This window comes from Globicephala melas, chromosome 3 (assembly GCF_963455315.2).
Source record: "Globicephala melas chromosome 3, mGloMel1.2, whole genome shotgun sequence".
Classification (NCBI taxonomy): Eukaryota; Metazoa; Chordata; class Mammalia; order Artiodactyla; family Delphinidae; genus Globicephala; species Globicephala melas.
Window position 1 is genome coordinate 164,197,053 of NC_083316.1, and position 25,417 is coordinate 164,222,469.

The 25,417-nt window shown below is 54.9% G+C and overlaps 1 protein-coding gene across 7 annotated transcripts in view; it reads right to left on the minus strand.

Moving 5' to 3' along the window:
* PDE4A (phosphodiesterase 4A) overlaps positions 1-25,417 on the minus strand; it is a 45,213-nt gene that overhangs the window by 8,543 nt on the left and 11,253 nt on the right. For 5 of the 7 annotated variants that reach the window (XM_060297131.1, XM_060297130.1, XM_060297132.1 and 2 more), the window contains 5 exons: positions 5,446-5,637; positions 4,476-4,512; positions 4,285-4,355; positions 3,434-3,483; positions 3,143-3,255 (listed from right to left, as the gene is read on the minus strand). In XM_060297131.1, the coding sequence (XP_060153114.1) occupies positions 3,143-3,255; positions 3,434-3,483; positions 4,285-4,355; positions 4,476-4,512; positions 5,446-5,637 (463 nt within the window). Of the gene's footprint in view, positions 1-1,215; positions 1,642-3,142; positions 3,256-3,433; positions 3,484-4,284; positions 4,356-4,475; positions 4,513-5,445; positions 5,638-18,224; positions 18,588-25,417 lie in introns of those variants that run through there. The other 2 variants (XM_030879657.3, XM_060297134.1) reach the window with 2 other exon arrangements.

Consider the following 25,417-nt stretch of genomic DNA (forward strand, 5'->3'; position numbering starts at 1 on the left):
CCCAAGGAGGAGCCAGAGGGGCACCTGTGGAAGGGAGGGGCTCCTACCTAACAGGAAGCCAATGGGGTGTCAGGAGAATCCCGTCACCATGGTGATGGGAGTCTCCTTAGCAACTCCCCCTCCAACCAGCTGCTGAGCTGGGGGAAGGGGGGGCAGCCGGCGGGCCCTTTAACCCCTGCCTTCCCAGAGCTACCCCTGGCCCAGGTCTTCCCAGACAGGGACCCCACTCCCTAGGGTCCCGGCCCCCAGCCCCCAGCCTGGTTTGGGAGGAGGGAATGTAGTCCTGAAGTTCTGGGTGGAGAGGTTTGACCGGGGCAGGGAGAATAGTGAGCTGAGGAAACCCTAGTTCAGTCACCCAGGGGAGGGGGTTCCCATCATAGCCCCCTCTCCCCCAACCTCAGAGTGGTGGACAGATGCACAGGTGGACGGAGTATACCCAGAACCAGGCTGGTCTCCCCATAGCACTTCACACAAGCATCTGCTGTGACATTGTGCGTGAGGAGAAAGGGCATCGGCTCCCCGCCCCCAAGCTCCACCAAAGCACCCCCAAAGCAGGAGCAGACTCTGTCCAGAGAGGCAAGAGGGACATTCAGCAGGAAGGGTGAGCCCGCATGGCCCACATCAGGACGAGCGCTCCCTCCTCCCACTGCTGCCAGAGGCCTGGGCACACATAGAGTCACACACACACACACACACACACACACACACACACGATGGACCCACAAAGTCACACAACCGCACACAGACTCCCATATTACACAGTTCTACACAGCCCCAGACACACAAACCAAGGAGCATACACAATAAGGCAGTCACTGACACTCGGGGTCACATGCCCCAGAAAATCACGCCGCTCTGGGCTCATAAACATGGCCCCAAACACAACACCACAATCAGAGCCACGTGACTTCAGCCAGGGCCACCCCCTGGTCCCTGACCCAGGCAAACAAGCATATAGTCAGGCAGCCCCCCACCACTGCAGACACACACGTGTGTGCACTGGCAGTCACACCCAGAGAAAGACTCACACCCCCAGCCACCCGCCATCCACGCCCGGCCCTGGGCCACACACAGAGAGACCCAGTCACAAGGCTTCACGTCCAGGCCGCACACGTGCACAGCCGCACACACAAGCCTAGACCGGGGGCTGGAGGGTCTGAGGTGGGAGGACCAGAGCCGGGGCTCCTGCCCATCCTCCACCCCGAGTTCCCCTACCTGGTCCCACCAGCCCACCAGCCATGGCTTGGAGCAGGTCTCGCAGAAGAAATCCACCAAGGGCATCTTGGAGTCTTAGCCCTGCTCAGGGCTGCCGCACACTGAGGCTGGGCTTGGGGAGTCCCGGGATTAGCAGCTACTGTGCAGGGGGCGGGGGGGCAGGGTGCTGGGCAGGTGGGCAGTGGAAGGGGGAGCCGCGGAGGGGCCCGGGCCGGCCCAGCAGGGCTGCGGGCTCCCTTCCCCTCCGCGCTCCCGGCAGCAGACCTGGTTACATGGTCCGCCAGCCCCTGGCCCCGATGGGCACTCGCGCGGCAGTGGCTGGAGGCGGCCAGGGACCCCTGCCCATGGGGGGGTGGCAGGGTAAGGGTCCCAGGAGGAGGCTTCGGAGGCTCTGGGCTCCGTGTGTTCGCCTGTGTGTGTGCGTGTGCGTGCTCACTGCAGCACTGGCAGGCTGCACTCGATGTCAGGTGGTGCTGGAGGTGGGGGGGGCGTTAAAGGGGCATTGGAGCCCACGGGCCTCAGGCAGGACCCAGCTGGGGCTGCTGGGGAGAGGCAGGGAGGCACGCACACCCTGGAGAGGACGTGCCCCCTCCGTGGACACACCCAGAGACAGACACACACCCACATGCTCCACACACAGACACACCCACACTCAGACACACCTTCCACACCAATACAGCCAGACACCTGACACACTCATGCACTTGAATACACTCCAACACCCAAATGCTCTCCGTCCTTTGCTGACCACACACACACACACACACAGAGTCACAACTCTGTTGTTCAACACATTTATAGGTATATAGTTGACCTCACAGAAATACAAATGCCTTCAGACACACCCCTTCCAAGAACGCAGACTCACACTCAGATGTGGAGACACACACTAAGGGATAAACACCCAGATACTGGACACACTTACAGACACACTCAACACACCCACAGACACACTTGTAAACAAACACAAATACCCATGTGTCCTTAGACACATCCATAAGGGGATACTCACACTCACACCCACAGATACACACGCACACACCCCATCGTAGAAATACACCCACAGACCTACATTCAGAGACACAGTCACATTCTCGGATGCTCAACACACCCTCAGGGACACAAGCGCCCTCAGACTCACATGTTCCCAGACAAACCTCCACGCATGGGTGTATGCACCCCCCAACACAGACACCTCTACCTGCACATTCATTTCCTGATAGGCATCCTCCCACAAGGGCTGCTCCCATGCTGCACAACTCCAGGAAGTGTCATTCACATTGCCTGCTTTCTGAATGGTGTCCCCGGGAGTTGTGCAGTGCACAGTCTGCACAGCTATGCATGGAAGCCTTGCACCCTCTCCCACAGCCCTGCAAGCGTGCACACACACACACACGCGCACACACACACACACACAGTTACAAACACATGGAGATATACACTCAGATTCACATCTGGACCGACACACACCTCTAGACATACACACCCCTCTGCCACAGCCCCCCACACTTACAGCCCCACGTAATCAGCTGTGCACACCCATACAGGCTCCATAGATACACACGTGCATGCCACTCCTGCCGGATCCTATTGGAACACACCTTCCCACGCTGCAAATACGTAGCCAACAAATCAACAGCCACATAGACCCATAGCCACAGATACACATTCACAAACCATAGAAACATACAACCCACCCCCCGGGAGAGATGGTCACCTACGGACACACACACACACAAACACGCACACACATACACCCCAGGGCCCCCCAGCCCTGGGAGAAGTCAGAATCTATAGGCGCTACAAAGTCCGCCCAGGGATTGACCCCACCCCATAGGCTCTAGCCACAGGCTGACCCCGCCCACCGGCCACGCCCCACAGTTAACCCCACCCCAGCAGTCGGCCCCACCCCACAGGCCTTGCACACCTTGTGGGATGCCATCTCGCTAACAGAGCGGTAGGTCTGCATGGTCTCCAGCTGCTCCAGACACCAGTCGAGCTCCTCCAGCGTCTCCCGGGCCAACTGCTGACACGTCTCTTCTGGAGAAGGAGCAGCCAGGGCAGTGGCTGAGAGGGTCTACATGCAGACCCCAGAGGTGATGGGGGCCCACCACGTGAGGAGGGTGCAGGGAGAGGGGGATGAGACAGCCTCCCCGGGTGAGGGACCCCCCACTGGGGCAGCAAGAGGGGTCTTTCCCATCCCCCGGGGCTTAGTTACCTGATAGCGTGGCCTTGCAGATGGGGGTTGGGCCACCCAGCGGGGACCGCCTGCAAAGAAATGGGGCTCCAACAACAGCCTGGTTCTCCCCCATCTCTGCTTCCCCTTGTCCATGAAGAATGCTGATTTTCCTTTTTCTGAGCCTTCTCTGTGTCCCAGGCATGCTGCCATGTACTCTGCCCGCAGCCTCTCACAGAGCCCCACAAGAACCCATTTTACAGATGAGGAAACTGACGCTCCAGGAGGTGAACTGACTTCCTCAAGACTACACGGCTGGTAGGGTCAGGTCCTGTGTCTCCAAAGTCCCTGCTTCCCTGACCATCCCTCCCCCCAGCTCCTTGAACATGAGGATGGCTCTGCCGCCCACTCCCAGAGGGACCAGCAGCTCTCAGCCACACCTCTGCCCCCAAATAATAACAACTACTTCTATTTAGTGAGCACTTACTATGTGCTGAGCAATATTCAAGCGCTTTCTATATATCACCTTCTGAACTCCTCACAGCAGCTCTCTAATGGAGACACTATGAAATTCCCATATTATGGAGGGGAAACAGAGGCACCAGAGGATGCTATTTGCCCAGCAAGTTGGCATCAGGGCTAGGAGTGGCCCAGAGGCTGGGGTGGCTGGCCACCTAAGAACTCTGTCCAGACCCCTCCGTCTTTATTTATAAAAGTTTCTGCGTCTTAGGCATTCAAATCACAATGATTTACTGGCTCAGAGGGAGCTGTCATTTGAACAGAGGCTCAGAGAGGTCAAGTGCCTGCCTGAGGTCACACAGCAGCACGGAGAGTTGAACCCAGGTGTGCTGAGCCTCATGTTCATGGGGCATTGGGGCCCAACCTCCACTTACTTGTTGCTGGGAATGGGCACATTGGTCAGGAGGGAGAAGTTGCTGCGAACGCTCCGGAGACTGGCCAGCACCTGAGTTGGGGAGCCACAGTGAGGAAAGTGGTCCACCCAGAGGGGCAGCGGGGGCTGGGCCCCTGTCCCCAAGTGTGGTGTAAGGTTAGAGCCCCTCCCTCCTTAGGGGAGGGGTCTTACCTGGGCGAACGGTGTCACGATGAGGTCCTCTGCATGCCTACAAGGACAGGGGCAGGTCAGGGGTCCTCACAGTGGGACCCCCAAGGGCCCGGGGTGGAGAGGGGCTGGGATGCAGGGAAGCAAGTCTCTTGGGGGGGCGGTCACTCTGGGGGGGGCTGGGCCCAGGGAGGCTGGTGGGCAGGAAGGGGGCTCTGTGGGTCGGTGGGGGGAGGACACTTACACCTCACAAGGGTGGCCATGCTGCGGGGGGCCGGGCAGGGAGAAGGGCTCAGGGGTGTGGGTGGGGCGGGGGGGAGGTGGGCGCAGAGACAAAAGGAGGGCGATGAACACACCATAGGGGCTGGGCTTGGGGAGACCAGTGGCGGGGAGGGGGCGGAGGGCTGGAAGGAGCCGCGGGGAGGTGAGATGGATGCCTCGATGGGTAGGGGCAGGGCTGGAGGACTGGATGAGAGGGAAGGGGGCTGAAGAGATCAGGAGTGCTCACACCTCCACAGGTGGTCATGATAAGGGGGGCTGGCTTTGGGAAGCCCAGAGTGGGGGAGGAAGAGGGGGTCAGCCCAGGTGGACACACTGGAAGCAAGTGGTGGCCAGGAGGGGCTGGCTCCCTTCTTGCTGGAGAGACGGGATCAGGTGGGCCAGGTCCCCAAAAACCAAGGGGTAGGAGTGGGCTTGGGCAGGTTGGGTAGGCGGGGACTATATGGACTTGAGTCTGGGCTGGGCCTGAGGGAGGGGTTCAGTGTGGCTGGGCAGGGGGCAGAGATAGGGTGGGCGCTCATACGCCGCTGGGTGGACATGCTACAGAGGGACTGAGCCCTCGACAGGGGATAAGGGTGCTGTTTACTTTTCACTAGGGAGGACGGGTGTGCAGGTGGACGGGGAATTGGGCAGTGTCCCCCTCCTTGCTGGGAAGGGCAGCTTGTGCTGGGGCCAGGCCTGGAAGAGCTGGCGGGTAGGGATCGGGGGTGCTCACGCCTCGCTGGTGACCGACGAGTTCCGGGACATGGTCTTGGGTGACATGTCATAGTCGCTGTCTGAGCGGTAAAGAAAGGATTCTCGGCGCTGGCTGGTGGCCGCCCCAGAGTGTAGCACGAGTCCCGGGCTCGCCTGCGAGTCCAGGGGGCTGCGGCCTGGCGATGGCGTCGGCCCATTCTCCGCCTCCAAGCTGCAAGGGGCGGGCAGGAAGAGGGGTCGGGGGGCTGAGATGGCATTGGGGGGGGTGGGTCAAGAGGAATACGGGGACCAGGGAAATTCCTGACAGAGAGACAGGTACCCCAAAAGAGATGGGAGACAGGAAATGACAGAGATCAGTGACTGAGCGCCTTTGTGGGCCAGGTCCTGTTGCAGGAGCTGGAGACACAGCAGGGACCAAGACAGACCATGATCTGCCCTCACAGAGATGACACGGGGAGGGCTAGACTATCAAAAGGTTAACCTAGCAGCAACGCACACCCCAAAAGTCGTGGGGTCTTCCTTGGCTCTGTTTTTTCCTTTGCACCTCAAATCAACCAAATTTGTTCAGAATCTGTCCACTTTGCACCCCTTCCTCGGCCGGCCCCACCTTAACACTTGCCTGGACCAGTACATTCGCCTCTGCCCTGGTCCCCAGCTCCCGTCTTTGCCCCCCAGTCTGCTCTCCTACAGCGGCCAGAGGGAGCCTGTGAACACCTGAGTCAGGTCACATCACTCCTCTTCTCAGAACCTTCTACGGCTCCCAGCTCACTCAAAGCAAAAGCCAAAGTCCTTGCTGTGCCCACAGACGCTCCCCACGACCTCCCAGTCTACCCCTCACGTACTCTGCTCCAGCCATAATGGCCGCCTAACTGTTCCTTAACATTCCAGATACATTCCTGCCTCAGGGCCTTTGAACATCCCTTTGCCCAGATCTCCATTGGCGCCTCCTTCACTTCCTTCAGGCTCCTTCTCAAATGTTGCCTCCTCAGGAAGGCCTCTCCTGACCAACCCATCTAAAATGTCAACCCCTGCCCTTATAGTTCACATTTCCCTTCCTTAAAATAAATACTACTTACCTGACACATTCTATATTTTACTCTTCACTGTTTGCCTTCCCTTCTAGAACTAAGCTCTGCAGGGCAAGGACTTTTGTCTGCTTTGTTCACTACTGTATACTTTAGGCCAAGAACATGGCCTGACACGCAGTGGATGCCCAAGAGATGTCAATCGCATGAATCAATGTATGAGTGAATGAATGAATATACGGACTGCCATGCAGAGAATTAAAATGATGTGGGTAGGGCTTCCCCGGTGGCGCAGTGGTTGAGAGTCCGCCTGCCGATGCAGGGGACACAGGTTCGTGCCCCGGTCCGGGAGGATCCCACATGCCGCGGAGCGGCTGGGCCCGTGAGCCACGGCCGCTGAGCCTGCGCGTCCGGAGCCTGTGCTCCGCAGCGGGAGAGGCCACAGCAGTGAGAGGCCCGCGTACCGCAGAAAAAAGAAAAGTGAGGTGGGTGACTGGAGAGGTGATTTTAGCTGATATGGTTGAGACGGGCCTCTCTGAGGAAGTGATATCTGCAGGATATCTTTCAGGAGCAGGTCCTGAAAGATGAGAAGGTGTAGGCCACAGGTCAGGAGGTAGGAGAAAGTACTCCAGGGTGAGGAAACAGCAAGTGCAAACGCCCACTGGCAGGATTTGGTTCTTGTTGGAGGACCAGCAAGGAAATTGGTGTGGCTTGAGCAGAAATACAGACAGATGACAGAGACAGGACACAGCCTGGTGGCACTGGCAAGACAGACCCTCAGGATGAGTCAGGGAAAAGCTGGCTGTGCCGCTTCCCGGCTACGTAACTTGAGGGAAAGATGGAATTTCAGTTTCCTCATCTACAAAATTGGGACAACCACCATCTGCCTCAGGCCATCCAGGTGACCAGTGTCAACACAGGCAAAACGCTCAGAATGGTGCTTAACAAAGAGCTCAGAAAACACTGGCAACTACAAGTCTATCAGCCTCATATATGCCACCTGGGTAGTGAACTCAGCAAGGCAATCAGTATGAAGATTTGAGGATGAGAGTGGGGAGCTGTGTGCCTGTGACATGCTGTGTGACTTCAAGGTCACTGCCTCCTCTGGTCTGTTACTCTTAAAGTCAGGGGGTTAGCAGACTGGTCAGCCGACTTCAGGCAATGCTCTGGTGGGTACAAGGGGGTAGGGGGAAGAAAGAGAACCCTCCCTCCCTTTCTGGTCCTACTACTGAATGTCAGCCTAAGATTTTATTTGAATGTTCCCTCTGCCAAGAAATAAATCTGAAATCTCCTAGGCCAGGACAGTGATATCAATTTCCATATATTGGGCCTTTCTTCCGGGCCAGTCCTGGGGTGAGGGAATGGGGAAGGACTTCATTGCCTCCATTTTACAGATGAAGAAACTAAGGTTCAGAGAGGAGAATGATTGGCTCTGTGTCACACAGCAAGGTCATGGTGGGGTCAGAATTCAAACCAAAGTCTTGTGATTCCTCAGACCAAAATGTTAACTGCTGCCCTCTGCCGACTTGACCCCCATCAGAGCACATTCCTCCCCTTAGAGCAAATGTTTCCAGGGGTCAGGCGGCCAACATAAAAAGCAGAGTGGAGCTGGGGACCCTGACCAACCAGATGTTCCAATTTTAGTAAAGAAACCAGAAATTTTAAATAGCCAAAAATTCCAACTTCTTTTAAAAACAAACTTCAAAAAACGTTTTAAAAACATTGAAAACTGCTCTGCAAAAGACACTGTCAAGAGAATAAAAAGACAAGCTATAGACTGGGAGAAAATATCTGACAAAGGACTTGTGGCCAGTGTACATGATGAACTCTGAAAACTCAATAAGAAGAAGACAAATAACTCAGTGAAAAAATGAGCAAAAGTATGGTCAGTTCACCAAAGAAGATATACAGATGGCAAATCAGCACAGGAAACATCATTCCTCCTTAGGGAAATGCAAATTAAAACCATGGACTATCACTTCACACCTACTAGCATGCTAAACAAATGAAAACTGACAACGATATCAAGTGATGATAAGGATTCAGAGCAACTGGAACTCCCATTCATTGCTGAGGGGAATGCAAAGTGGTACAGCCCCTCTGGAAGACAGTTGGTCAGTTTCTTATGAAATTAAACACATGCTTATTGTACAAGCCAACAAATCCACTCCTATATATTTACCCAAGAGAAATAAAAACATACTTCTACTCAAAAACCTGCTGACTGATGTTTAGAGCAGTTCTGTTCATAGTCACCAAAAACTAGAAACAAGCAAATCAAGTGTGCGTCAACGGGTGAATGGATAAACGGTAGCAGAGCCATGCCACGGAATACTATTCAGCAATTTCAAAACCACAAACATGAACTACAGCTCTTCCTTGACTTATGACAGGGTTATGTCCTGATAAACCCACCATAAATTGAAAATATCGATAGCTGAAAACACATTTAAGACACCTAAACTACCTACATCACAGTGTAGCCTAGCCTACCTGAAACGTGCTCAGAGCACTTACATTAGCCTACGGTTGGGCAAAATAATCTAACACAAAGCGTATTTTATAATAAAGTGCCGAATAGCTCATGTAATTTATGGAGTACTGTACTGAAGCTGAAAAACAGAGTGGTTGTACGGGTCTAGAACGGTTGTAAGTGTATCAATTGTTGACCCTCATGATCGCGTGGCTGGCTGGGAGCTGCGGCGTTTGCTGCCGCTGCCCAGGATCACAAGAGAGAATCAGACCACATGTTACTAACCCAGGAAAATATCAAAAATTGAGGTACGGTTTCTACTGCATGCGTATTGCTTTCACATCATTATGAAGTTGAAAAATCATAAGTCGAACTGTCATAAGTCGGGGACCATAAGTACTGTGAAAGAATAAATATATATATTTGGCCTCAGCCTTGGTTTCCTGGTACACAGTTCCTGAAACCCTGGAAATCTCCACAGTAATAGGTATCTTTTTGTATGCTAACGAGATGACTGACCGCTAGGGACTCCTGGACAGCCTCCGGATGGGGGCTGGTTGCCAGGAGAGCCAACCATGTGATTAGAGAGGCTGGACCAGTTCAGGGACCAGGACTGGAGGTTGAGTTAATCACCAGTGGAATGGCCAATGGTTTAGTCAATCGTGGCTACATAATGAAGCCACCATCAAAATCCCTGAATGACACGGTTTGGAGAGCTGCTGGGTTGCTGAACATATCAAGGTGCTGGGAAGGTGGCACACCTGGGGAAGCTCCAAGTCCCTCCCCCAATTCCTTTTTATATGTATCGCTTCCATCTGGCTGTTCCTGAGTTGTATCTTTTAAAATAAACCAGGAGGGGCTTCCCTGGTGGCGCGGTGGTTGAGAGTGCACCTGCTGATGCAGGGGACACGGGTTCGTGCCCCGGTCCAGGAAGATCCCACATGTTGCGGAGCGGCTGGGCCCGTGAGCCATGGCCGCTGAGCCTGTGCATCCGGAGCCTGTGCTCCGCAACGGGAGAGGCCACAACAGTGAGAGGCCCACGTGCCGCAAAATAAATAAATAAAATAAAATAAAATAAACCAGGAGGGGAATACAAAAAATAAATTTTTAAAAATTAAAAAAAACCACCACCACCCCCAGCCATCTAGTAAGTAAACTGGTTTCCTGAGTTCTGTGAACCGTTCTAGCAAATTATCGAACCAGAGGAGGGGGTTGTAGGTACCTCTGATTTACAGTTGGTCGCCCAAAAGCACAGGTGACAACCTGGATTTGAGACTGACATCTGAAGTGGGGGAGGTCTTGTGGGACTAAGCCCTTAACCTGTGGGATCTGCACGAACTCCAGTTAGTGTCAGAATTGAATTAAACTGTAGTTCACCCAGTTAATGTCCATGGAGTATTGGAGAATGGGTTGGTGTGGGGAAAAAACCAAACACATTTTGTGTCAGAAGTTTTCTGCAAAAGTAGAAAGAAACAGTTTCCTTTTTAACTACTCAAACACAAAATAACTTGGATGACTCTCAAATGAATTTTGCTAAGAGAAAGAAGCCAGTGGTGGGGATTACATGTGTCAAAACTCATACAACTGGGGCTTCCCTGGTGGCGCAGTGGTTGAGAGTCCGCCTGCCAATGCAGGGGACACGGGTTCGTGCCCCGGTCCGGGAAGATCCCACATGCCGCAGAGCGGCTGGGCCCGTGAGCCATGGCTGTTGAGCCTGCGCGTCTGGAGTCTGTGCTCCGCAACGGGAGAGGCCACAACAGTAAGAGGCCCACGTACCGCAAAAAAAAAAAAAAAAAACCCTCATACAACTAATAAATGAATTTAGCCAAGTTGCAGGATATCAAATCAACACACAAAAGTCAGTTGCTTTTCTATGCCCTTAACAATGAACAAACTAAAAGGGATATTATGAAAACAATTCCACTTACCATAGCATCAGAATGATTAAGATACTTAGGAATAAAGTTAACCAAGGAGGCAAAACCTCTGTATACTGAAAACTACAAAATGTTGCTGAAAGAAATTAAAAACACAAATAAATGGAAAGACATACCATATTCATGGACTGGAAGACTTAATAATGTCAAGATGTCCATACTACTCAAAGCAATCTACAGATTCAATGCCATCCCTATCAAAATTGCAACAATGTTCAGGACTTCCCGGGTGATGCAGTGGTTAAGAATCCCCCTGCCAATACAGGGGACACGGGTTTGAGCCCTGGTCCGGGAAGATCCCACATGCCTTGGAGCAATTAAGCCCGTGCGCCACAACTACTGAGCCCGCGTGCCACAACTACTGAAGCCCGCACACCTAGAGCCCGAGCTCCCCAACAAGAGAAGCCACTGCAATGAGAAGCCCTTGCGCCGCAACGAAGAGTAGCCCCTGCTCACCGCAACTAGAGAAAGCTGGCGCGCAGCAATGAAGACCCAACGCAGCAAAAAAAAAAAAAAGAAGAAAGAATAAATAAAAATAAACTAAAAAAAATAAAAAGACACTATTCAGGGAGTGAAAAGGTAATCCACAGAATGGGAGAACATTTCTTTTTTTTTGCGGTATGCGGGCCTCTCACTGTTGTGGCCTCTCCCGTTGCGGAGCACAGGCTCCGGACGCACAGGCTCAGCGGCCATGGCTCACGGGCCCAGCCGCTCCACGGCATGTGGGCTCTTCCCGGACTGGGGCACGAACCCGTGTCCCCTGCATCGGCAGGCGGACTCTCAACCACTGCGCCACCAGGGAAGCCCCAGGAGAACTTTTTTTTTTTTAATAGTTTTTTTTGTTTGTTTGCTTGTTTTTGCCCACACCACGGGGCAGGCAGGATCTTAGTTCCCCGACCAGGGATTGAACCTGCGCACCCTGCAGTGGAAGCGTGCAGTCTTAACCACTGGATCACCAGGGAAGTCCCGGGAGAATGTTTTTGCAAATCTCATATTTGACAAGGGATTAATGTTCTAGACTATATAAAGAACTCCTAAAACTCAACAACAACAACAACAACAAAACAAACAACCCAATTAAAAGTGGGAGGGAATTGCCTGGTGGTCCAGTGGTTAGAACTCCGTGCTCTCACTGCTGAGGGCCTGGGTTTGATCCCTCGTTGCGGAACTAAGATCCCACAAGCCACGTGCGTGGCAAAAAAAAAAAAAAAAAAAGTGGGAAAAGCACTTAAATAAACATTTCTTCACAGAAGATATACAGATGGACAATAAACATGAGAAGATGCTCAACACCACTGGTCATTAGGGAAATGCAAATCAAAACCCCAATGAGAGGGACTTCCCTGATGGCGCAGTGGTTAAGAATCCACCTGCCAGTGCAGGGGACACGGGTTCGATCCCTGGTCCGGGAAGATCCCACATGCCACAGAGCAACTAAGCCCGTGTGCCACAACTACTGAGCCTGCGCTCTAGAGCCTGCGAGCCACAACTAGTGAGCCCGCATGCCATAACTACTGAAGCCTATGCACCTAGAACCCATGCTGCACAATAAGAGAAGCCACCACAATGAGAAGCCCACGCACTGCAATGAAGAGTAGCCCCCGATCACCACAACTAGAGAAAGCCCGCGTGCAGCAACGAAGACCCAACGCAGCCAAATATAAATAAACTTATATAAAAAGAAATCCCGGGGCTTCCCTCGTGGCGCAGTGATTGACAGTCCGCCTGCCGATGCAGGGGACACGGGTTCGTGCCCCGGTCCGGGAAGATCCCACATGCCGTGGAGCGGCTGGGCCTGTGAGCCATGGCCGCTGAGCCTGCGCGTCCGGAGCCTGTGCTCCACAACGGGAGAGGCCACAACAGTGAGAGGCCTGCGTACTGCAAAAAAAAAAAAAAAAAAAAGAAATCCCAATGAGATACCACTGCATACCCATCAGGATGGCTATTATTAAAAAAAAAAGGAAAATAACAAGTGTTGGGGAGCACGTGGAGGAATCAGAATACTTGTGCGCTGCTGGTGGGAATACAAAATGGTGAAGCCAGTGCGGAAAAGAGTTTGGCAGCTCCTCAAAAACTTAAGTACAGAATGACCACGTGATCCAGCAAAGCTAACTCCTCAGTATGTACACCCCAAGGAATTGAATGGCAGGACTCCAACAGATACTTGTACACCAGTGTTCCTAGCGGCATTATTTACAACAGCCAAAGGGCAGAAACAACTCAAATGCCCATTAATGGGTGAATAACGAAAATGTGGTATATATACAATGAAATATTACTCAGCCTTAAAAAGAAAGGAAATTCTGACGCATGTTTCAACATGAATGAACCTTGAAAACATTACGCTAAATGAAATACGCCAGACACAAAAGGACAAATATTGTACAATTCCACTTACATGAGGTCCCTAGAGGAGTCAAATTCATAGAAACAGAAAGTAGAATGGTGGGTGCCAGGGGCTGAGGGAGTGGGAATGGGGAGTTAGTGTTTAATGAGGACAGAGTTTCAGCTTAGGAAGATGAAAAAATCCTGGAAATGGATGGTGGTGATGGTTGCACAACAATGTGGTTGTACTTAATGACTGAATTGTACACTCAAGTTAAAATGGTAAATTTTATTATGCATATTTTACACAATTAAAAAAAAACCCTTATGCAATATATACTAAAAAGGCTGAATTTTGGGAATTCCCTGGCAGTCCAGTGGTTAGGACTCTGCGCTTACACTGCCAGGGCCCTGGTTCGATCCCTGGTCGCAGAACTAAGATCCCACAAGCTGCACAGCACAGCCAAAAACAAGGTGAATTTTACTTCATGTTAATTTTTTTAAGTAAATTAAAAAAAACACAAAACCCTCAGGGACTTCCCTGGTGGCACAGTGGTTAAGAATCCGCCTGCCAATGCAGGGAACACGGGTTCGAGCCCCGGTCCGCGAAGATACCACATGCCATGGAGCAACTAAGCCCGTGCGCCACAACTACTGAGCCTGCGCGCCTAGAGCTTGTGCTCCATAACAAGAGAAGCCACCACAGTGAGAAGCCCCTGCACTGCAACGAAGAGTAGCCCCCGCTCGCCGCAACTAGAGAGAAAGCCCGCACGCAGCAACGAGGACCAAATGCAGCCAAAAAAAAAAAAAAAAACACCACGCTCAGGAATGAAAATACTCTTAGATCATAAGCTTGGGCCTTTGATGATAATGCCCATTTATTAAGCACCTGCTGTGTACTGGGTGCCAGGTTAGATCCTTTAAGCTTATAGTAATAATAATAAGATATTTATTCAGTATCTGCCGTGTGCCTAGCACTATCAAAGTGCTTTGTACACGTGAACCCAATGAGGTCTCCCACTAACTCTGTGAGTTGGGTTCTGTTAACGTCCTGGGTCAACGAGGAGGCGGTGGTGCAGAGAGGCAGTGAGGGGTTGGTGGCCTTGCTGCCTGCGAACCATGTCCTGTCTCCCAAGGCCCAGCCTGGGCGTTTTGGCTCTGCTGAGTGCCCCTGTGGAGGGGAGAGGAACATAGTTCCATACTGAGGACCTCAACCCCGCCCCAGGACCTGAAGCCACAGTTCGTTGGGGGAAGGTGAGACCCAAGTCCAGAGGGCGACCGACTAGCCTTGCGGGCAGATCCTGCAGCCCCAGGGGATTCAGCTCACGTAAGCAGGAGCCCAGAGGCCGGGATGGGAAGAGGAGGCTCCCTGGGGCCCTGCTGTTTGTGCTTCCAGGAGCGAATGTCCCCTGGGCTGTGGAAGGGCAGAGGAGAATCGGGCCTGTTGAACTGCAGCCTGAGTGTGTGTGTTTGTGTGTGTATGTGTGTGTGTGGGGGGGGGTGGGGTCTCAGCTACCCCTCAGAACCAAACCCCAGAGCTGTGGGAACTCACCCCTCCCTGACCTGCCACTGCTCAGCGTGGCCAAAGTCTGGCTGGAGGCTGTTCCAGCACTGTCCCAGTGGGACCTGAAGCCACAAATCGGAGTCAAGGGCAGCCGACAGGCCCTGTCATCACAGCCACACACCCAGACACTTCATCACAAAGGAAACGACTTGCCCAAGGCTCCCCTTTGGACAGGCTGACCACTTGATGGCATTCTCAGTTGAAGCTGCTACCTGCCTCCACCCCTCTGGGGCCCCGAGGCCTGCCCACCTGGGCTCCCAGAGCATCAGATTGGGCCTCTGCAGGACTGTGCAGCCTAGGGGCAGATCCAGGCTTCAGAGAGTTCTGCTGCAGGGGCCGATGGGAAAGAAACAAGCAGGGGAGTGGGGGTGGCCAGGAAAGGGGACACATCCCAGTTGGTAAAGATCATGACAATGAAAGTAGCCAGCTGCTACTGAATGTCACATGCTAGGCACTCTGCTATGCCTGGATGTGTACTAATGCCCCATTTTCCAGAGAAAGAAACTGAGGCACAAACAGGATGAGTAAGTAACTTGGCTAGTGGTAAAGCCAGGATTTGAACCAGGGCAGCCGGGCTACAAGGCTGCCCAGTAAATCACTGGGTGTCCGTCTCCCCCAGGCAGGCCTGGCATCTCCCTGGGCTCCCTGCCCCACTCCACCTGACTGCCTTGTAGGAGGTGCCAAGCAGGCTTCATGGAAAGGCCTGGCATTTGCTTTGTGAAGGTCACACGGAGGTTGGGGGCGGGCGCTGGTGTGTGTCTGCCAGGAGGGCGCATGGTGCCAGGTGACACGGCAGTTTGTGGGGCTGGGTGTGCAAGGAGGGTCTGTGTGTGTGTGAGTCGGGGTGTGTGTGCACGCTCAGGAGCCCCTGTGTGCATATAGTGTGGATTTGTACGTGTGTGTGTGTGAGCGGGGTCTGGGTGTTGGTGGTGCCTGTGTGTATCTGTGTATCTATGTCTGTGTCTGTGGTCTGTCTGACCTTGGGAGAGGGTACCTGTGTGCTGCACATGGGCCCTGACTCCTCAGTGGGTATGAGGTTGAAAGCTCCTGTGTGTGGCCATGTGCAGGTGGGAATCGGGCCTGGGTGTGCGTTGCAGTGACAGTGTGTACCTGGGGTCAGCGCAGTGTATGCGAGGCTGTGTGAGACCAGGGTTTCTGTGGTGTTTGTCACCATGGCCATGGGTCACCTGTGGGGTTCTCTTTTTGGCCCCGTCAGCCAGAAGACCCATGCCTAGCACAGTACACACCAGGTGATCTCGATTACCCTGTGTGTGGGTGTGTCTGTGTTTGTGTCCTGTGTAGCTGCATATGTGGAGTGCGTGTATCCATGTGGGAGAGCATGTGCATGTCTGGGTGTCTGAAGCGGTTGGTGCAGGGGAGCAGGTACAAGGCTGGAGCACCCTGAGAACCTAAAGACCACTTCTCTGCCTCAGCGCTGTCCAGCTGATTCTAAATACCCCCCAGGAGTTCCAGCAGGAACCTCCTCCCCACCCCCACCCCAGCTTGGTTTTCATCCTGGCAGCCCCAGCAAGGAAGAAGGGAGGGTAAGGCTGGAGGCACTGAGCAGAGCAGGGCCGGAGGGACGTGGCTTGAGGCCAGTAGCCCGGGAGTGGAGCCTGGGTGATGCAGGACACCCATATTTGCTGCTACGGTGAATGCCAGAAGCCCAGATTTGGGGCACAAAGAGGGTTAAGGGATCCCATCTTGGGTAAGCAGGAAGGGGGCAGGACCCAGCACCCATTCTGGGGGGCACCACCTGCAGGAAGCCCTCAGCAGCATCCAGACAGTTTAGGGCCCAGGAAGGGGGTGAGGCTCCATACCAGACAGACCCTGTAAACCACTTTGGGGACTCCCCCCAAGGCAGACTGCTCCCCCACCCTACACACACACACACACACACACACACACACACACACAGCAGCCAGAGCCCTCCGGTGGCAAAGGAGGGGACTGGCCGGGGGCCACCCACCTGACAAATCTGCCTGGAGGGTACCAACAGGTGTCCTCGTCGCTGAAGGAGAAGTGGACCAGGGACTCAGGGCCCGCGGGGGGCAGTACCAGGGCAGGGGGCCGGGGTCGGGCCCGGGGTGCTGCACTGGAGCGCATGAGTGCCAAGCACCGTCGGGGCGCGCATGGGGACGGCTGCACGGTGGTGCGGCGCGCACTGCTCTCCAGGCCCTAGGTGTCTGCAGCCGCCGCCGGCGCCGCCTCCACACCCGCCCTCCCGGTGACCCCCCCGCCCCCAGGGACGGCCCCGGGCGTTCGGGCACCCCCCCCCCACCCCCTTCCGCAGCGCCTGGGCGGGCTCCGCGCCTGCCTCCTCCTGCGGGGGCCCTGCGGAACTCTACGCATACTTCCCGCCTGCCTCCCTTCCCCCGGGCCTCGGAGGGTGCCCCGGGCTCCGGTTTCCCGGGTTCCGAGCCCTCCCCTGGCCCCGCCTTTTCCACCCCTTCCCTGACGTCGAGCTGGGCCCCCTGGAGGTCTCCGAACGCCGTGCGTCCTGCGTGGGGGAACGACTTGCCAGCGGGCGCAGTGCGGGGTCCGGTGACAAAAACCCGGGGGAGGGATGATGGATGCGGGGGAGGTGGAGTTGGGGGCGTGGGGGCGGCATAACAGAGACAGGAGAGGCAGAGGTGAAGACAGCGACACCGAGAGAAACCGGAGACAGGCACTGATTTCCCCACACACACACTCTTCCCGACCCCACGCGGGCCTCCCAGGGGGCTCGACCCCTCCTCCTTATCTCTTCCCGCCCCGATCTCGTCCCCAAATCCGGCCGCGGGCCCGCGTACTGTCCCTGCAGCGCCCTCTCTCAGCCTGTGTCTCCGGACTCAGGTTCTAAACAAGTGCACGCGGAGAGTATCGAGGAGAAGGGCAACCAGAGGACCTCTCCGGGCTCCGGAGAAGCCCCCGAAGCCAGCCCGTGCCTACCTCCGGGCCGCCAACCTCCGTTTCCAAGATAAACGGACACTGGAAAGCCAGACCGGATGTGGCCTCCAGGCTCCTCACCCCCAAGCTGCCCGCCGCCGCGGCCCACCCCGGGTCTGGCCAGGAAGGGAACTTCCATTTGCCCTCCTTGCTCGGTGCACGCGGTAATATTCCAGTGCCTCCTGGCAAGGCAACCCCCAGAGGGCAGCGCTGGCCCCATTTCACAGGCCTGTGGACTAAGGATAACACAACTGAACACACGTCCCCACATCACCCTGGATGGCAGGTTGGCTTCACTCCCCCAAAGCCTGACCGCAGCTTCAGGTCTGCACAGGAAGTGGGAGGAACATAGCGTTTATTGAGCGCCTACTGCATGCCTTATCAGATGTCTCCACAGCAACCCTGGCGAGCAGACTTGATTTTTATCGCTGCCCTGTGACGGAAGAAAAAAAGTGAGGCTGACAGAGCCAGCTACGAACCCCAGACCCTGGCGCGCGCCTGATGGCCAGGGGGGACTCGAACACACAGCCACCAGCGCGTACTTACCCGGCCCACGCCTGGCGACCGAAATCCTGAAAGCCGCGGAGAAGCCGAAGGCGCCTGCGGAAAGTTGGGGACGGGCTGGCAAAGAAGACAGGCGAGGAAGGTGGCGAACGTGGGCGGCGGGGCGCGCGCGGGGCCGGGGGCTCGGGCAGGAACGCCTCGTCCTCGGTGGCCGCCGCTGCCGCCGCCGGGAAGGCCTCCAGCTGCAGTTCGGGTATGCGGCCCAGGCCGCGCGGCCGCGCCATGACTTCGGCGCGGGGCGCGGGTGGGGGGGCCGCAGGGCGGCCCAGCCTCGGCGGGCGCTGGGGAACAGCGCCGCCCGCCCCGCGCGGCCCACACAGGCCGGCCGCCCTACCCGCGGGCCCACGGGCCCCACCCCTCCCGGCCGCCTCGGCCCTTCCGGCTACGCGCTGGGGCCGCCCCTGGGGCGGGGCGGGCCAGGAGACCCCACGCGCCGCGGTGGGGACACCCCACAGACGCCAGGGGCCCCCCGCAGTCCCTCTGCCGTCCTCACAATCGCCGGAAGCATCTCTACAAACACCTGGAATGCCCCCAGATCTCTGGGGTGCTCTCACACACACACAGCCTCCACGATGTTGAGAGGTACTACAGACCTCAGGGTCATCCCCAGAGTCCCTCAGACTTAGATCTCCACAATCCTAAGGAGTGCCCCTACTATCCCTGAGCTGTCCTCACACAACCCAGAGGTACCCCCCAAATCCATGGGTTCCCCCACAAAACCCAAAGGTGTTCTGAGAGGCTCCCATAGTCACCGGACACTCTCACAGCTCCCCAGATGTCCCCTCATTGTTACTGAAACATGCCCACAGACTCCAGGGGCACCCCAACAATCCCAGGATGCACCCACAAATGCCAGAGGTGCTCTGAGAGTCCACGAGAAACCCCTTCAGATCCCAGGACAACCACTATGTTTCCTCAGATGTCCCCCAAATCCCCTGGGGCAGTCCCACCATCTCTGAGTCATGCGGAGACCCTCCAAACACCCCAAGAACCCCCCACAGCCACAGAGCATTCCCAAAGATCTCCGTGAGGGCCCCCCCAAATCCTAGGGTCCCTTAGAGGCCTCAGGAAGGCTTCCACAATCCCTCAGATCCCCTCCCCTAGTAGTTCCACAGCATTCCTGAGATGCCCCCAGAAGTGCAGAGAACCCAACATTACCTCAGGGGTGCCTTAGGACTCAGGGGACATTCCCATAACCATGGGGATGCCACCAAAATCCTGGGGTGCCCCCCACAGATCCCAGGGGCACAACTAGATTCCTCCACAGCTCCTAAGACAGGCCTACCACCCTAGGCTACCCCCAGAATCCAAGATGTACTCACAATCCTTGGGGCACCCCCAGAATGCCCCCCCACAGGCTCTGAGACATGCCTTATAAGTCTTAGACACCCCTAGAAGCCTGGAGTGTGCTCACAGCCCCCTAGACACTCCTAAGAATCCCCCCAGTCCTCCCACTCCTTAGCACCTCTGAGGCACCTCTTAGAATTGGGGGCCCCACAGCTCATGAGGTGGCTCCAGGAACCCAACCTCCCCTCAGCACTGACTTCTGTGGGGTCCAGTGGTGGTGACTCTGCATGCCCAGCCACTGTGACTTTGCGGGGGGCATGTTATCCCCTCTCACAGATGGGGAAACTGAGACTCAGAGAGATGAAGATCCTTGAATAAAGTCATCTAGCTAGTTATAATTCCAGAGCCTATCCCTCCTGTCTACAGCTCTCTGGGGTTCGGGAAGGGGGAGAAACTTGTTTAAAATAAGAAAATGGGGCACATCTCTACTTTAAATCTAAATTGCCTCTGTGAATATCTTTCCCTCTCTACCTGTTGGCTCCCATGTCAAGGGGCCCAAAGTTGGATGACCTAGGCTTGAGTCTGGCCTCTGGCACTTCTTATTCATTTGACCTTGACCCAGTCACTTCATTTCACTGAGCCTCAGTTTTCCTACCTGTAAAATGGGTAAAGTAACACTACAGACCTCATGGATGGACACATAAAAGGCTCAGAAAAGTGTCTGTACACTTTTCACTGAATGTTAGGACTAATTCTCAGGACAAGTGGTCCTAGCAGCTGTTAGGGCCTTACCTGAAAATTCCCCAACCACAGCAGCAAGGCTCCTGGCTGGCTGCACCAAAATGTGTTACCAAGTCCAAGCTTGTACTGCTTGCCACACGACAGGCCAATAAATTGGGTGCTAAGTTATTGGGGCAAGGAATAGTGACTTTATTCGGAAAGCCAGCAGACCGAGAAGATGGTGGACTCATGCCCCAAAGAACTATCTAGTTACGATTATTATTATTGGACAAAACATTTATGGAGAGCTTATAATGTGCAAGCCATGCACTAGACAGAGGATACAGATGATGGTTGATGATGATAAAGATGACATAGCAGCTAACCTTCAGAATGCTTCCTGTGCATTTACCGCCTCTAGCTATGATCTCATTTAATTCTCACAAAATGCCCATCAAGTGACATTATCGTCCCATTTTACAGATGGGAAAACTGAGTCTTGGAGAGAAACAATCTGCTCAAGGTCACAGAGCCAATGAGTGGCTGAGCCAGGCTCCAGACCAGTGGTTGTCTCCTTTTATTTCACGATAATCCCCCCCGAGTGCCTTTTAAGACGCTCCCTTCCCCACCCACCCCCAAGTTGCCTCCTTCACGAAATGTTAATGCCATAGATATGCTGTATATCCATTTATGTACTGGGTGTTTATCTGGGCTTTATACATAAAAGTAAGCTTTTTTTCACACCTCCATCCCAAGAACCAAATTTCACCCCGTTGGAGGTGATGTCGCCTTGTTGGGAATGCAGGGCTTCCCAACCTTGGCACCATTGACATTTAGCACCAGATGATCCTTTGTCCTGGGGGGCAGTCCTGTGAGATAGTAGCAGTGGCAGAATCCCTGGCTCCTCCCCACTAGATGCCAGTAGCACCCCCTCAGTCACGATGACTAAAATGTCTCCAGCCATTGCCACATGTTCCCTGGGGGGCAGAATTGCCCCTGATTGAGAACTGTTGCTCTAAACCCACTAAGACCCATGCCCTGGCCACCAGTACCCCTCAGTCTAGGTACAAACAGAAAGGAAGGGCATTTGTATTTACCTGCCCTCAGGGTTCCCTGCATTGTTTTGTTGATTCCTCACATCAGACTTTGGGAATAGGGTTCATACTAGACCCATTTCAGAGATGGGGAAGCTGAGGTCCAGAGAGGGAAGTGACTTGGTCAGGGTCACTCAGCCTGGAAGGAGCACAGCTCGATTATGAGTTGATTATTATTATTTTTTTTTTTCCGTGACACGTGGCTTGCAGGATCTTAATTCCCCAACCAGGGATTGAACCCCGGCAGTGAGAGCGCCGAGTCCTAACCACTGGACCACCAGGGAATTCTCTCGATTATGAGTTGAGTTGTCTGACTTCAGAGACTGGAATTCTGGCCCAAAGGACCTTCACGGTTCAGTTTCCTTCCGGCCCCCTGAAGTCAGATATAAACTGAGGTCTAAAGCCAGCCCTGACCATGATCTACAAGGCCCTACATGAGCTGCCCCATCACCTCCATGCCCCATTTCCTTCCAACACCCCTTGCTCACTCTGTCCCAGTCACACTTGCCTCCCTGCTTTTCCTCCAACATATGAGACAGGTTCCCACCTCAGAAGCTCTGCACCTGCTATTCCCTCTGCTTGTCAACCTCATCCTTCAGACACCCACATAGCATCTTCTCTCACTTCATTTAGGTCTCTCCTCAAATGTCACCTCCTCAGAGAGGCATTCCCTGACCTCAAGGTCCCTCTTTTCTTCACATCCCATGCGTCACCACCTAGAATTATTGAATGCCTTTCCTTATTTCTTCCTCACTCACTAGTCTGAGAACTCCAGGATGGCGGGAACTGGGTCCACTTCAGTCTTCACCACAGCTCGAAGATGTTCAATCAATGTTTTTTGTTTTGTTTTTTATTTCTGGATTTTTTTTGGCCGCGATGTAGGGCATGCAGGATCTTAGTTCCCCGACCAGGGATCGAACCCACGCCCCCTGCAGTGGAAACGCCGAGTCTTAACCACTGTCTTAACCACTGGACTGCCAGGGAAGTCCCACTCAATCAACGTTTTTGGAATGAATGACCCTGTTGCAGATGAGGAAACTGAGGCTCAGACAGGTGAATTCCTTTCCCAAGGTCACACAGCAAGTCAAGGGCAATGGCTGGATTTGGGCTCTTACTCAGGAGTGAAAACAGTGGGCTCAGATGCCCCCCAAAACTCTGCCCTCACCCTGCCGATCTGCAGTTCTCCCAGGCCCAAAGCCCTAGTTTCCTGCAACTCGGAGGAGCTTGCAGTCCATCTGTTACTGCTGAAAGACGGGGCACCCTGGCAGCCAGAACCCGGGTTTGTGGTTTGGGGGACGCCCCCTTTCGCTCTGCTGAGGAAGTGCATTTTGAGGAAGTGCAGTTCTCAAAACAACAGCTTCTCGCTGCCCAGCCCCAATGTCGGCTATCTCAGCCTTACCGCAGCCCGGGGGGTGGGCAGATCTTATTCAGCCCGGCTTTACTGATCAGGAAACTGAGGCCCAGAGAGGCATGATGCTGGCCCCAGGTCACACAGCGAGTCAGCGGACAGGGCTACAATCTGAATCTCACCCACTGGTCTGGAGTCGAGGAGACCTGGTTTTTAACAATAATTCTGCCCTTCCTTCCTCGCTGTGTGCCCTTAGGGAAATCACTTGTGTCTCGGTTTCCTCGGCAGGAATGGAAAGCCAAAGATGCCGGGAGTTAAAACGCAGGTTGGTGTTGGGAGGCCCTGGCATGGGCATTGGCTTGGGCAAGTGCGCGCGGAGGCGAGACGGGAACTCCGCGTCCTCAACTTTTCCGCCAAGTTCCTCTCCATCCGCCAGGCGGCCGTCTCCACCACGCTCGGCTGAAGGTGGAGGATGGAGGTAGCGGCCTGGTACCAACCCCGGGTGGGCGAGGACCTCACCCGCAGCCTGCGGTCGGCCGGCCTGGCGCCCGCTGTCCGCGACGCTCAATAAACATGAAGTAATAATACGGGGCGCCGCGGCAGTGACGGCGGCGGCGACTTTGCTCGGGGACGAGAGTTCCGGAGGCAGGTCCGGACTCTGAGAGCACACTCAGCCTGTGCCTTTCTTGTCACCCAGCAGAGGGCGTGCGGAGGGAGGGGCGCGAGGAGAGACCTACTCCCGATACACACGCAGGGATGTGGGAGCGCCAGGGACTGGGGGAGGCGAAGACCCCAGTGGAGACCACGGGTCAGAGAGAGACCCCAGTCCGGCTGTATCCACCTCCTCCTGGGGCCAGGCAGAGCCTCCCTCGGTGGGGAGAGTCTGGGGGTTCAAAAGGGGTCGGTACGTTGGCCTCGCCCCCCAGTTCAGGCAAGTCTCCCCACCTCACCACCAGAGTCCTTCTCTTCCTCCAGCTCCATCTGCCTTTTGACAGATCGTGGCGGTGCCGTGACTCAGCCCCACAGGGAGCCGGGAGCGCAGGCTCTTACATCCCCAGGTCTCGAGGGGGGTTCAGATGCCATCTCAGACGTGGGGGGGGGCAGTGCCCTCTCTTTGGAGGTTCCTGTGATTCAAGTCTGGAGGGCTCTCTGGATCCCCTTTCTGGTGGCTGCATGAACTCTAACGTGGATAGCACTGGAGGCCCCTGTGTGTGCACCCTTTCTGGAGAACTGGGCTGGCAGAATGCTCATTCCTAAGGAGTGAGTTCCCATGCGAGGCCTTTCAGTTTCTCCTTCCTCCTTCTGCCTGGGAGTGGGGGGAGGATGCTGGCACCAGTGCCCTCCCTCCGGCCACAGCCACTGGAGGCTATGCAGGCCCACAGTGAAACAGAAACCTGAGCCCCTGCGGGGATGTGGTTGAGGTTCCTGTTTTTCCTTCCCACCCTACAGGAGCAGGGTCTACGGAGGGCCCACCTCCTCTCCCAAATTCGAATCCCTGAGTCACTACCAAGCACTCGCTGTGTGAAGTCCTTTACACACATCCTCAATCTCACAGAACTCTCGAAATGATCCCCACAGGGCAGTGACAACAACAGCCTCACTTTACCGATGGGAAAACTGGGGCTCAGAGAGGGCAAGACACTTGTGCCAGGACACACAGGCATCAGATGGGACCTATGCTGGAATCTCAGCTCTGCCATTTCTTGGTTGTGTGAACTTGGGCAAGAAGGAGAAGGCGGGACTTCACTGGCAGTCCGGTGGTTAAGACGCCGCACTTACACTGCAGGGAGCGCGGTTCAATCCCTGGTTACGGGGAACTAAGATCCTGCATGCCATGTGGCGCAGCCAAAAAAAGGAGAAGGGGCTTTGCCCCTCTGGGCCTCAGTTTACCTCACAGGTCACTAGGGATGAAGATGTGTGGAAAAGTCCCCGGCATGGAGCCCAAGAGTGAGACATGATGAGACGGCTCTCACTAAGATAATGATGATGTCACTCAGCCACTGTCCCCAGAGAGTCAACATCACAGAGACCAGGGTAGGGGGAGTCCCTGGGGCCTAAAAAGGGACTAATGTCCAGTTCCTATTGGACCCCGCCGCCCCTCGGGTCTCTCAGGACAGTGACCTGCGCCAGTTTGGCGCGCTGCCCCTGGTCTTGGCATTTCCTGTTGTTTTCTCTCAGCCTCTCTCCAGTTCCCTGTGGGAAACAGCAGGCTGTGAGTGCTGGATCCGTGACATTTGCTTCCTGGGGGTGGGCAGGGGTGCTGGAGTGCCCCGAATGGAGGTGGGTGGGTGACCTGGAGGCTGTGGTGTCTGCTGGAGATCCCCAGAGAGAGCTAAAATAGGAGGGTCCCAGCCTAGAAGGGCCTCCCTCAGGAACTCCAGGAGAGGCCTGAATCTGGCGGTCCCAGGGGTGTTCCAAGTAGAGGGGCACCCATGGGAGTCAGGCGAAGCACTCAAAGCCATCAGTCACACATGTCACCAGGACACAAAGTCAGACCCCATCGGAACACTAGGTGGTTAGAGGACAGCATGTCAGGGAGTTGGGTGCACGCCCTGAAAGTGAGAGCACCAGCTCTCAGACACGGGGCACACAAGCAGCAGAGAACATTTCACAGTGTCTCAATCACAGTGTCCCCAGGAATATAACATCACATGCCACCATCACTGCATCCCAGAAACACACGCTGTCACAATCACTGTCCTAGGAGCACACAGAGTCACTGTCAC